This window comes from Tasmannia lanceolata, unplaced genomic scaffold, assembly GCF_043159265.1.
Source record: "Tasmannia lanceolata isolate RefF3 unplaced genomic scaffold, GAP_Taslan_0.1 ptg000003l, whole genome shotgun sequence".
Taxonomy (NCBI): domain Eukaryota; kingdom Viridiplantae; phylum Streptophyta; class Magnoliopsida; order Canellales; family Winteraceae; genus Tasmannia; species Tasmannia lanceolata.
In genome coordinates, this window is record NW_027518680.1 from 55,225,143 (window position 1) to 55,239,557 (window position 14,415).

At 37.7% G+C, this 14,415-nt stretch overlaps 1 protein-coding gene across 1 annotated transcript; it reads left to right on the top strand.

Moving 5' to 3' along the window:
* The first annotated feature begins 9,309 nt into the window (after nucleotides 1-9,309).
* LOC143856055 (uncharacterized) lies at nucleotides 9,310-11,473 on the top strand. Its single transcript, XM_077366098.1, has 3 exons — nucleotides 9,310-9,424; nucleotides 10,438-10,519; nucleotides 10,847-11,473. The coding sequence occupies exons 1-3, from the start codon at nucleotides 9,413-9,415 to the stop codon at nucleotides 11,299-11,301; spliced, it is 549 nt and encodes a 182-aa protein (XP_077222213.1). The 5' UTR covers nucleotides 9,310-9,412; the 3' UTR covers nucleotides 11,302-11,473.
* Nucleotides 11,474-14,415: the final 2,942 nt, after the last annotated feature.

The window sequence follows — 14,415 nt, forward strand, 5'->3', positions numbered from 1 at the left end:
CTTGTTTTTTTTAGCTTCATAGTCATGGAGGCTCAAAATCTTGTTATTGATACTTTCTACAGATTTAGGAGTCATAAATTTTTTTCTTTTAATTCAATGTTTATGTATGTGTTAGTTGCCGAAGTTTTAGATCCGTGAAGAGTAATTCTTTGCAAAAAGGGCGATGAAGGCGCTAGCCCAAGCCCATCTTTTAGGGAGACCTACTTGGTCCATGTAGTATCCCTCTTTCTTTTGTCTTTTATAAAGACAACCTCAAGTCATTAGATCATTCCATTCATCGCAAGGGCAATGAAGGCGATAGCCCAAGCCCAGTCTTAGAGGAACTTACCTGATGTGGAAGTACCCTCTACTCTTATCTCCCTTTCTTTAGGTAGAGAGTTTGTAATCTTTTAGATGCCCTTATTCTTTAGGTAATCCATTCATCGCAGGGGCGATGAAGGCGTTAGCCCAAGCCCATCGTTGGAGGGACTTACCTGGTCGTGGTAGTACCCTCTTTCCTTTTATTCCCTTTTTCTTTAGATAAAAGTTTCTTAGATTTTTAGACACCCTTTGAACCTTTCCCCTTTCTCATCATTAAAAGGGCGATGAAGGCGTTAGCCTAAGCCCATTCTTAGGGGACTTACATAGTCTGTATAGTGTTCCCCTCTTCTGTTTTAAGACTAGCCCAGTCTTTTAGGTGTGTATCATCTTTGACACTAGAATCCCCTCTCATTGCAAGGGCAATGAAAGAGTCATCTAGAGCCCACCATCTAGAAAGACAAGCTATGTCTCAATAGAAAGATCAAACCCTTTTAGGAGACAAGCTATGTCTCGTGTAGAAATACCGCACCCTTTAGAGCGACAGTCTATGTCTCATGCAGAGAAAGTTGTATCCTTTAGAGACAAGCTTTGTCTCAATAGTGAGTCTATCCCTAGGAGACATGCCATGTCTCGTTAGCACCTCTCTTAGAGTCACCAATTTTTGAGTTAGTCTTAGCATAGGAGCCTGTCCTTAGCTAGAGAGTCATTCTTTCTGGAATCTATCCTATCATCATAGGGGTTAGGATTCTTTCCAACCTCTCGTCAAGTCATTTGATTTTATCCAGTTCCTTGCAAGGCATAGGATGCTGTCCAACCCTTACAGAGCTGTGATTCTGTTCTTTTCCCCCGCAAAGCATAGGATGTTGTCCAACCTTTGCGGGATATTCAGGAGTTTGTCCTACTCTTATGATGATAGGATTCTGTCATCTTGTGTCAAAAATATCAAAAACATCTGAAAAACCAAAAATCTCAAAAATCTCGAGTCATTAAGAGAGTAGTTAGGAATTCTATTCCGAACTACGTTGGCTTGATCCCTTTCTATGGGGTACGTAGTGCAGCTTGGGATCCACATCCCAAGTCCAGCCAAACCTTTAAAAATAAAATTTCAAACCTTCCAAAATTACAAAACTCTTCAAAACCTTTTCAAAAAGATCTTCCTTTAGAGTTAGGAGTCTGTCCTAGCTGTTTGGGATGTTTTAGAGTTAGGAGTCTGTCCTGATTTGTATTGATATGGTGTGTCCTGTCGTGTGAGTGTCCCTAGAGTTAGGAGGCCTCGAGTCGATCGGTTAGACATTTAGTCGAACCGATGGCTAGACTAAGAAGCATATAGTCAGCCCATGGTTTTCATTAGGTTGCACAGCCTAGTTACACATAGGATGTAGGGCTCACCTGCATTAGCTTAAGGCTAATCAACTTGTATTAGTTAGGGCATATAGAGAGTCCTAAAAATTACAATTCACCTGAACTTAAGTAATCATGCAAAAAGCTTTAAAAATTAGTCGAGTCTAGTGGATCGAGTCTAGGATAGCGGTTCTAGATGGTTAAGCATCGTAGTTAGAATAGGTCATCGAACTACGTTGACTCCGATTCTTCCCGAGGCCGGGATACGTAGAGTAGCTGGGATGGACGGCCATCTTGGTCCGAGTCAAGTCCTGCATTAGAGTTTTAGGATTCGTCTTGTCGAGTCGTGTATAGAATTGATTTGTGTTGTGTGTTTTGCTGTGTTTTCTTACTTTCATGTACAGATCCTATACCTTTAGCTGTAGCATGCATGTGTTTGCACACCAGAACTTAGACACCAATTAGGTACGACACTCATAACCTAATTATTTTTAGGTGGCACTACTTTCATCTATTTTGTGTGTGCTTATTATTCCTCCGAGACATGCATGATTAGATAGACGTCTTCTCGGAGATATATGTTTCCATTTCACATGACTTTCGCCCCAAACTCTTCAAAATCAATAATAAATGGCATAAGAGACCAGGTGTTTGCACTTGGGCGGACGAGGTGCTCTTCGGACCTTCCAAATTAGTAACCAGGCACGAATCTTATTTTATATCTCTGGTTATCCGTTGCAACAGAGCATAGTATGGGATCCTTGGCCCACTTCCTTGGATGTCGACTCTTCTTTGTTTAAGGTACACCTCGAATCTGGGCTAGTCCCCAAATCGAGAGGTATCTCACCTTTTATCGCCACTCATGCTGTGAGAGGCACATTCTTTCGAGAGTTCCTTGGTAGAGCTCTCCATTCTCCTGGATGATCCATAGAGACTAGCGTGGGGGCCCGTCCCCCGCCCCTCTCGGAGCGGGGTCCACAGGATCAAGTGAATGAGATCCATTTGATTGTTTCTGACATACTTACTAGAGGGATCAAAATAGAAGAACAGATCCAAATTGGTGCAATTATTGAAAAACTACCACCTACATGGAAGAAATTCCAAGACACGTTATTGCATGATAGAAATGATTTTTCTCTTCAAGACTTGTTTGTTTACCTTAGAACTGAAGAGGAAAATCGTTTCAGAAAATAGAAATCTAAGGCCTATGAGTTTAACTCTAAGGCAAATCTCACTGAATCTTCATCTGGAAAGAAAAACTCTTCCAAACCTGGGTTTGGATCAGGAAAAGGTAATTTCTAGAAAAATAATAAGGATTTCAAGAAGAAGAAGGGTAACTGCTTTGTGTGTGGAAAGCAGGTCACTATGCTAAAAATTGTCGGAAAAACGATAAGAAGAAAAACCCCCAAGGAAACAATGCGCCTCAGGCTAATGTAGCTGAAGATCAATATCTGTCGGCCGTAGTATCTGAAGTGAACCTGGTTAGTAACGTGAAGGACTGATGGGTGGACACTGGTGCCACCAGACACATCTGTAGTGACAGAAGTGTATTTTCTTCCTATGAGCTTGTAGGGGATGGAGAGCAGCTTTTCATGGGCAACTCGTCATCATCTGTTGTGGCGGGTAAAGAAACAGTGTTGTTGAAGCTTACATCTGGAAAAGTTATGAAGCTCTGTGACGTCCTTCATGTACCAGATATAAGAAAGAATCTGGTGTCTGGGTCACTTCTGATCAAGAAAGGTTTTTAACTGGTTTTTTAGGCTGATAAATTTGTAATCACTAAAAGTGGTGAATTTGTGGGAAATGGTTACTCTAGTGAGGGTTTATTCAAACTGAATGTAACTGAGAACATTATGAATAAAGCTTCATCTTCTTCTGCTTATATTACTGATTCTTCTTGTTTATGGCACGGTAGACTAGGTCATGTTAATTATGCATCTTTAAATAAAATGATGACCATAGGTTTAATTCTTAAAAGTGATCAAGTAGTAGATAAATGTGAAGTATGTGTGCAATCAAAGTACTTTAAGAAGCCTTTTTACAAAGTAGAAGAAAGAAAAACAGAACTATTAAGTTTAATTCACAGTGATGTATGCGACTTAAACAATATTTTAACTAGAGGAGGTAAAATATATTTTATTTCATTTATAGATGATTTCTTCAGATATTGTACTGTTTATCTTATTAGAAATAAAGATGAATCTTTTAATAAATTCATTACATATAAAACTGAAGTAGAAAATCAGTTAGAAAAGAAGATCAAAATTTTAAGATTTAATAGAGGTGGTGAATACACCTCTAATGCATTTAGTGAATTTTGTGAAAATCATGACATAATACATCAAGTTACTACACCATACTCTCCACAGCGAAATGGAGTTGCTGAACGTAAAAACAGAACTCTAATGAACATGGTAAACTTTATGTTAAGAAGTTCAGGATTACCTCAAAATTTATGGGGAGAGGCTCTTCTCTCTGCTTGTTATATTCTGAACAAGATAATTTTTAAAGATTCTGACAAAACTCGTTACGAGTTATGGAAAAATAAAAAATCTCATTTTAAATTCTTTAAAGTGTGGAGCTGCTTAGCTAAAGTTAGGATTCCAGATCCTAAGAGTACTAAGTTAGGTCCTAAGACTGTTGATTGTGCATTCATTGGATATGCACAAAACAGTAGTGCATATAGGTTCTTCATTTATAGGTCAGATCATGTTGATATGCAACCTAACACCATAATAGAATCCAGAGATGCTGAATTCTTTGAAATCATATTCCCTTATAAGACTAGTCTAAGTGAGAACACACTTAAAAGACCCACTGAATCTATAGATAAAGACCATCTAATGTCTGAGGAATCAGTAGAGCCTAGAAGAAGTAAAAAGGCAAGAGTAGAGAAAAACTTTGGTCCAGAGTTAATTGCATATCTTCTAGAAGGAGATCCAAAGACATATAAAGAGGCAATGTCATTTCCAGATTCTTCATTATGGAAAGAAGCAGTCAAGAGTGAAATAGACTCTATTTTGAGTAATGGAACATGGATCTTGACAGATCTGCCTCCTGGTTGAAACCTATTGGTTGCAAGTGGATCTTTAGGAAGAAATTAAAAACTGATGGATCTGTAGATAAATACAAAGCTAGACTAGTAGCTAAAGGGTTTAAGCAAAAAGAAGGAATGGATTTCTTTGACACTTTATTCACCTGTAACTAGGATAACCACTATTAGAATCCTTATTGCCATAACTGCAATTTATAACCTGGAAATCCATCAAATGGATGTCAAAACTTCTTTTCTAAATGGTGAATTAGATGAAGAGATTTATATGGATCAACCTGAAGGCTTTGTAATCCAAGGCCAAGAGCAAAATGTGTGTAAACTTATAAAATCTCTATATGATTTGAAACAAGCCCCAAAATAATGGTAAGAGAAGTTTGATAGTGTGATGCTATCATATGAATTCATAATAAATGAATCAAATAAGTGTGTATACAGGAAATTTAGTGGGGATAGTGGTGTTATTGTTTGTTTGTATGTAGATGATATGTTGATCATCGGAACAGACATTAGTGTAATTAAAGACACTAAGAATTTTTGATCAAATAATTTTGATATGAAAGATCTAGGTAAGGCAAATGTAATACTGGATATCAAAATAAAAAGAAACCCAGAAGAAATAACTCTATCTCAGTCTCATTATGTAGAAAAAATTCTTAGAAGGTTTAATCAATTTGATTGTAAAAGAAGTGGAGTAAGAATAAAAGAAGTGGAGTAAATCCACTTGAATACTCTAGAGTTATAGGGAGTCTAATGTATTTGATGAACTGCATTAGGCCAGACATAGCCTATGCAGTGGGTAGACTCAGTAGCTATACCAGTAATCCTGGTAGTGATCACTGGGAAGCTCTAATTAGAGTATTGAAATATCTTAAATGAACCATAGACTATGGTTTGCATTTCACTAAATATCATGTTGTACTAGAAGGGTATAGCGATGCAAATTGGGTATCTAGATTTGAGACCAAATCTAGGAGTGGATATGTTTTCACTCTAGGAAGTGCAGCAGTTTCTTGGAAATCTACCAAGCAAACGTGTATAGCCAGAGCCACTATGGAGTCTGAGTTCATTGCTTTAGAGAAAGCAAGTGAGGAAGCCGAATGGCTTAGAAACCTTCTGTCTGATATTCCACTTTGGAAGAAGCCAGTACCGAGTATTACAATCCACTGTGATTGTCAAGCTGCTATTGGAAGAGCAGGTAATAATGTGTATAATGGTAAATCCCGACACATTCGTCGGAGGCATAATTCCATAAGACAGTTGTTGAAGAATGGATTGATAACCATCGATTATGTAAGATCAATTGATAATATATCAGATTGTCTTACAAAAGGACTAAATAAAAATTTAGTCATGAGCACATCGAGGGGGATGAGGTTGAAGCCCACTGTTTAGATCACCTATAACAGGAATCCAACCTATCTGACCGGAAATCCCAAGAAGTAGGTTCAATGGAAAAAACAAGTTATTTGAGTGATCTGTTTTGCAACAAGTTGTATATGAATTAAGTTCACTAAGCCTATCCCTATGGTGTGGGTGCAACCTGTAACGAAAAGAGGATGAGTTGTAGAACTCTTAATGTTATCTATAGCTGACTAGCTGACTAGCTGATTATCAGTGGAGTGCGTAGTTACAGGGCTCTCCTGATAGATACACCTATATGCGTTTGGAAGTGTGGCCGCTTCCTATGAGAATGGGCTAATTTCTCTAGAGCGCTCATGAAAGCAGGATATAGCACATGGCCGAAAAGTGTGACACAGTATGAACTTGCTTATGCCTTCTGTGTTGTGTGTGTAGTATGTTGTCTCAGTTTATTACTAAAAGTGCTTGGTTCAAGACGTATGTTCATTGAGTACTTGATAAACTCGATATGCCTACACTAAGTAAAGGTTCAAGTCCAAAAGACACCTCTACTGATGCATACACATCTTGCCTTGGTCAAATTTGTTTACATTTATGATTTATTTAGTTCTTGTAATTTTGAATTAGTGGGGGGATTGTTGACTTTTTATGTGAAAAAAGTCATTTTGTAATTCAAACTTACAATGGGGTGTTTTTAGTCCAGATTTGCCTTAAGGACAGCGAAGATCCTTCGTGCCTCAACTCAATATGTGGTCTAACTATTTCTCTGTTTTATTACAATTGATTCTTGCAGAATAGTTACTGTTGATTTCTGTCTTCTCAAGTAAAATGGTTAATTCGTTATAAGGCATTCTTGAATCCTAAATTACAGATTTGCAAATCATTTTCTAACACGAACCACACCATAGGATGATCAAAACCATGGACGGCTTGGATCATCCTATGTTGTGGACGGTACGCTTCAATTTGAAAAATATCGGTGGGGCCTACGATTGGGCCTTAATGTTAGTGTACGACCAACTCCATAGGATTATCCAAACCATGGACGGCTTGGATCATCCTATGTTGTGGACGGGCCTTAATGTTACTGTACGACCACAGGATGATCCAAACCATTCATTTGATGGGCCAACCCTTTTGGGGGCACAATCCATTTACTTTATGGCCCATCAAATGGACGGCTCGGATCATCCTATGGTCTGGACGGTACACTTCATTTTCAAAAATATGGGTGGGGCCTAAATTGGTACGAACCACACCATAGGATGATCCAAACCATGGACGGCTTGGATCATCCTATGTTGTGGACGGTACGCTTCAATTTGAAAAATATCGGTGGGGCCTACGATTGGGCCTACCATGGACGGCTTGGATCGTCCTATGTTGTGGACGGGCCTTAATGTTACTTTACGACCAACTCCATAGAATGATCCAAACCATTCATTTGATGGGCCACAGTGTAAATAGGTTGTGCCCCAAAAATCATTTCCATAGGATGATCACAACCCTACAATCTATAGAGGTTGCATAAGATGTAGTTTCTATTTAGATCGGAGGGCTAGGGTCAGCCTATGGAAATGATATTTTGGGACGCAACCTATTTACATTTATGGCCCATCAAATGGACGGTTTGGATTATCCTATGGTGTGGTATGGGCGGGGCCTGCGTTGTTCAAAGATGGGCCCACCATTCTACCAACGGTTTCTGTTGGGCCCACCAACTGTTCCTGTTGTGTGTGGAGAGAGAGAGGTCACATGGTGGGAAAGTGACATATACGTTAACGTTAGCCAGCCGTCGGGTTGGGGGGTGTGGGATCGAAATATCACCGCCCATTTTATTTTATGCTGTCACTATCTTTTTTACACGCAAGCCTACAAGAAGAATCCATTACAAAATATATTTAAATATTTATACAGCTACTACGAACATGACGTTTCAACATTTACTTCTTTTTACTATTTCTACACATTTTTTGTTGAAAATTTACAATGACGGGATTGCAGATTTACAAACATTTAGGGGCCTTTTGGATACGCGGATTTTAGAATCCGGGATTTTTTTCAAAATTGTAGCTAAGAGACAAGGGAAGAAGCAGACCAGCCGTTGTTTTTGACTTCTTGCCCTTCTTTCTTACGGCAAGAGTCGTAGAACCTTCTATATTTCCAGGTTTTAGAAATCTCAGGATGCAAGAGAGGTTTTTAAAACTTGAATTTCTCACTTAAAATCCAAGAAACACTATCAGGACACCATACGGCAGCTTGATCATGAACCCTCTTTTATACTGTTTTCAAACTAAAAACTTGGATTCTAAAATCCGTGTATCCAAACTACGGGGATATTAGAATCTTGAATTTCCTCAAAATCGTAGGTGGAAGACGAGAAAAGGAGAACAACCATCGTTTTCTGATTTCTCATCCTTCTTTCCGTCAGCAAGAGAGTACATAGGAGATCCACCCATGTTTCTCAGGTTTTAGAAATCTCTCTTCTACTCTCTTGCTAACGGAAAGAAGGGTGAGAAATAAAATAATGGTGGCTGGCCCCCTTCTTCTGAAACCCAAGATTCTAAAATCCGCTTATCCAAACGGCCCCTTAATAAGATTAAACTTTCCACTCTGTAAAGAAAGGGTCTTTTTTTTCCAAAAGATGAAAAGAAGTCTTCTTTTACCTTGCTTTATTTGCAAAAAAGAGTTTTTTTAGTTTGACAACTTGCACATTGTGTCGTCACATTTGAATGAGTTTTGCAAATCCAGGTCATGCCATTAACTTGTGACCAAAATACCCTGTAGTTTTTTTTTACTCAGAAAAAGACGAAAATACCCATATATATGTGAAAAGATGAGATGGGTCCTGTATGCATTGCTGATCTTCATACACGAGTTAACATGATAGGATCCTGACGGTCCATCTAGTGGGTCCTACAACAGATGGGGCCGGGTTTAAAAAAAAAACATAATTAGGAAATCCAAAGTTCAAGAGAGTGCCAATATCATTTTCCAAATTGGGAGGGGCTTCTCTAAGCATTTCTTCCCTAGCTTTGTTCATGAAATGCTCTCAAGTTTACTTTACACCGACTAGATTACAAATCCACCACGTTTTTCTTATCACTCATTATTGATATTGCATGTTGGAAATTAGGTGTGTATTCGGTGTACATACAGCAGAAATGTTCAATCGTCACGCAATGTCATTGCTATGGTAACAACCGTAGGATCAGGGATACGTGTCAGCTTTATACAGTCCGATTTGTACAGATTTCCACGTTCTATTTCAATCCATGTATTTAAGTATTGGGTGTTCATTGAAACGTCTCTCTCTCTCTCTCTGGAATTCAGATCTTGATCTCTCTCTCTTCAACAATGGCAGAGAAGGTCTATTCTTCACTCTATCACTTGGGTTTTTAATGCTTCAGTCATTTGATTTGAATTATTTCATGATATATCAGAGTTGGGTTTTATTTTTTGATTGATTTTTATCTCTAGATTCTTACTAATTCTCAATTTTAAGGACTACAGTCTTTATCTTTTCTCAGATCTGGAATTGGGTTCCTCTCTCTGTTTTGATCTAAACCCACTTTTGTTTTTGTATTTTTTTTTACAACCTAGGTTCCACCTTCTTTTTTTTTTGTGAAATTTCAATTTAAGATCCATAAGTTTTTTCTGATAATACCCACCAAAAAAAGGTTCTTTTCTCATAAAATTAACTAATTCTCATCTAATCCATTGGGGTTTAGCTTTTTGAGTTTCTCATATCAGAAAGTTGGGATATCCCTTCTTCTTATTCCATATTTTTATCATTCTAGTGAGTAGTCTTGTGATTGTTATTCTCATTCCTTCTTTATTTCTCTAATCTCAGCCACCTTTTTTCTTCTTTTTTGTTTTTACACAATTGGGTTTTCCTTCTTTTGTCTTTCCCCACATTAAAAACCATAATTTCCACTCATCTTTCCTTTAAATCCACAAATTTCTTCATAATTAGAGCTTGGGTTTTCCTTCTCTTTCCCTTTTCTCCTTTGTTCCATTCACCCCATCTCTCTCTCTCTCTCTCTCTCTCTCTCTCTCTCTCTCTCTCTCTCTCTCTCTCTCTCTCAAACTTGTTTGGATTGCATGAAAAACATTTCTGATGGGAAAAAAAATTCTAAGAAAAAAAAATACTTCCATGATTTAGAGGGGAGTGATATGATCATGGTTAATTTAGAGGGATATCATCATAATTTGAAGTCCCCTCTAAATAAAAATTGAATTGGGTTGGTTCAAGTTTTTCCATGTGTAAAAGAAGTAGAAAATTTTAGAAATATTTTTCCTTTCCAAACTTTTCCAGAAAATTCCTGCAATTCAAACAGTTGCTAAATATATAGATCTTTCTTCTCTTAATTTTGTTACAGGTTTCTACCTTAATATTGGATGTTGATCTTGACTGCCGTCAATGCTGCAAGAAGGTCAGAAGAACCCTCTCTAATTTCTGTGGTGAGAACTCTTCCTCGCTCTCTCTATTTGTGAAATATATAAAGGGAACTGATATTTGCACTACCATGTTTTGATAGTTGCACTAAATCAACATGTCTCTTCCTTTTTAATAAGCTTCTGAGAACTTTTTTGGGACTTGTGAATTGTGATAACTTTTAAGGTTAAATACTAAACTACAAGGTGAGTTCGTGCAAGTATCAAAAAATGGTAGTGCCAATATCAGTAGCCTATATAAACTATACCACATTCTCTAAGAAAGAGAAAAACCCAAATCAATTTTTTACAAAACTGAGTTATTTATGCATTTTTACCATTTGAGAACGAGAGAAATCAGAAGCCAGAATTTTGACAAGAAGCAAAAGAAGGTAACAATCTCGGGCCCTTTTGATCCCAAGAAACTCTCCAAAGCTCTCTACTACAAAGCTGGTGACTCCATTAAAAAGATTGAGATCAAAGAAGACAAGCCTAAGGCGGCGGACCCACCAAAGAAAACTGATGACAAACCTAAGGCGGCGGACCCACCAAAGAAAGCTGATGACAAAGACAAACCTAAAGAGGACCCACCAAAGAAAGCTGAAGACAAACCCAAGTCGGATCCACCAAAGGCTATTTCATGGGCGGCTGAACCGGTTGTGGGCTACCCTGAACCGGCCCACCCACTCTTTCAACCATACTATTATCCCTCCTACCCACCATACCATCAATCTCACCCACCAAACTATGTGAGCAGCAGTGCCACTTGCTTCAGTGAAGAGGACCCCACAAATTGCACCATCATGTAGTAGCAATCCTCTTTTCATGAATAAGTTTATACACTATTTCTTGGTGTATAACCTTGAGGTGGAAACTACATATTATTGAATCTCTACAGTGATGAATGTAATTCTGTATTTTTCTTCTTGATGGCTGTGTATTTGGATAGAGACTCTATTAAAGGTTTTTGTTTGTGGTGCACTATTATCAGTTTTATGAATGAGTTTATACAACATTGTTTTGTTTACAATCACTTCTTTGTCCTCTATCACATGTTTGTTTTTATGTGACAACCGATTGTGGGCTCCAAATCTTTTATTGTACTCAAAATTACATTGCCCCATTCGTTTTAGATTGTGACGACCTGATTACGATTATTAGACTCAAATTTAAATTCTAGTCTAAAAAATTAAGTTTTGAGTTCAATAATAAGTTTTTGGACTCGCAATCGGTTGTCACAATCTAAAACAAACGGTGGCCATTCACAATTTGATTCTGTAGTGCGAAATGCAATGAATTTCTCTATGAATGGTCATTTGTCTGTAATGCGTACAGCCTTGTTTTGGCCCAGTTTGTTTGGATTTTGTGAATTGTGAGTCAAAAACTGGGTATTGCACTCAGAATTACGTTCAGGCCTTGTTAGGTTTAAATGGTGACAACCGATTGTGGGCCCAAACCGATTATTTAATAATTGGGATTTGCTAGGGACCATCGAGAAGGCATTTTGCGGGCTAGCTGTTGTGACAGATATGGGATTATGTCAGGTCTAATCTAGAGAGGTGATCTAATCCTTGGTCACGAGATTGAGATTAAGGCCTTGTTTTGCAGCCATGGATTTTTTTTCCATGGAATATTAGTTTATCCAAAGGAGGAAGAATGAAGGGAAATGAGGATTGGAAAGGGAGATAATTGAGAAGGTATGGGTGAGGAGAGTGAGGGTGAGAGGTGGCTGACAAAACAGGTAGTTCTATCAGGATGTAGACACATTTGGGACAACTAACGGAGGCTAGTTGGGACAATCCTAAATTCGATTTTAATATGATATTTTATGAAAACAACTTCGATTTTTTTATAATATTAGATATTATTTCAGGAGTATTTAACTACAAAATAAGCTATATTTCGGAAAAACCCTGTTTTCAGCAGCTTGTCATCATCTCTCAAGTCTCAAGTTGTTTAAGTATAAAAGATTAAGGGGCTGTTTGGATAAAGGTTTTAAAAATCTCTCCAGCATCTTAAGATTTCTAAAACCTGGAAATATGAAAGGATTTGCTACTCTCTTGCAAGCCCTGGCAGTGTTTCTTGGATTTTAAGCGAGAAAAGGTTTTAAAAATCTCTCCAGCATCTTAAGATTTCTAAAACCTGGAAATATGAAAGGATTTGCTACTCTCTTGCTGATGGGAAGAAGGGCGAGAAGTCAAAAACGAGTCAAAAATGACGGCTGATCCGCTTCTTCTCTTGTCTCTTAGCTACAATTTTAATGAAATCCCAGATTCTAAAATCTGCGCATCCAAACCGCCCCGGGGCCGTTTGGATACACATATTTTAGAAACCTGGATTTCCTCAAAATTGTACATGGGAGACGAGAGTAGAAAGAGACCAGCCGTCATTTTTTGATTTCTCACCCTTCTTTCCAGCAGCAAGAGAGTAGCAGATCACCCCATGTTTCCAAGTTTTAGAAATCTCAGGATGCAGGGGAGATTTCTAAAACCTGGTTTTCTTACTTAAAATCCAAGAAACGCTATCAGGGTAGCATGCAACAGCTTGATCATGAACTCTCTTTTACCATGTTTTTAACCTAAAACCTGGTTTCTAAAATGTGCATGGCCATTTGGATACACGGATTTTAGAATCATGGATTTTGATGGATGATGAGAGAAGAACCCCCCTAAAATATTCATTTATATGATATTTGAGTACTACAGCAAATATTTAGGGGTGTCAATGGATCTAGACGGTCTGATGGATTGTCCGAATCCGAACGTTAATGAACAGGATCTAAACATATGAATATGATCAATGGGCATATTTCGGATCATCAAATCCGATCCGAAAATTTTTGGATTGTGTATGGGCACGCCACAGATGCCCATTGGATAGTCACGATCCGAAATGGTTTACAAAAATACCCTCCAAATTTTGTTAATGCTAACCGTTCTATGAAGGGTATTTTAGTCAAAACCTCTCTTATCACTTAATGAATCGGATGGGAATGCGATTTCATTCATTTCAATCGTTTCATTTCATACTTTCATCAAGGAAAAGAGAGAGGGGTTTTGTTTTTTATGCATCATATTCTTTGATATTAGTTATACATTATATTTGTGTATGTAATTTTGATTAGTTTTATTGTTTAAAAGCATTATTATACATATAGATTAAACATAGATAAAATTTTAATTTAGTTGAAGAAAATGCATAGAGACACACTAATAGTGGACTACGATTTTATAGTGACGAATGTAATTCTGTATTTTTCTTCTTGGTGGCTGTGTATTTGGATAGAGACTCTATTAAAGGTTTTTGTTTGTGGTGCACTATCATCAGTTTTATGAATGAGTTTATACAACATTGTTTTGTTTACAATCACTTCTTTGTCCTCCATCACATGTTTGTTTTTATGTGACAACCGATTGTGGGCTCCAAATCTTTTATTGTACTCAAAATTACATTGCCCCATTCGTTTTAGAATGTGACGACCTGATTACGATAATTAGACTCAAATTTAAATTCTAGACTAAAAAATTAAAATTTTGAGTTCAATAATAAATTTTTGGACTCGCAATCGGTTGTCACAATCTAAAATAAACGGGGCCATACACAATTTGACTCTGTAGTGCAAAATGCAATGAATTTCTCTATGAATGGTCATTTGTATGTAATGCATACAGCCTTGTTTTGGCCCAGTTTGTTTTGGATTTTGTGAATTGTGTGTCAAAAACTGGGTATTGCACTCAGAATTACGTTCAGGCCTTGTTCGTTTTCAATGGTGACAACCGATTGTGGGCCCAAACCGATTATTTAATAATTGGGATTTGCTAGGGACCATAGAGAAGGCATTCTGCGGGCAAGCTGTTGTGACAGATATGGGATTTTGTCAGGTCTAATCTAGAGAGGTGATCTAATCCTTGGTCACGAGATTG

What these genes read in the sequence shown, in the direction of transcription:
- LOC143856055 (XM_077366098.1), top strand. An exon ending in AACCCTCTCTAATTTCTGTG is followed by an intron (nt 10,520 to 10,846) that starts GTGAGAACTCTT and finishes TGAGAACGAGAG; the next exon opens with AAATCAGAAGCCAGAATTTT.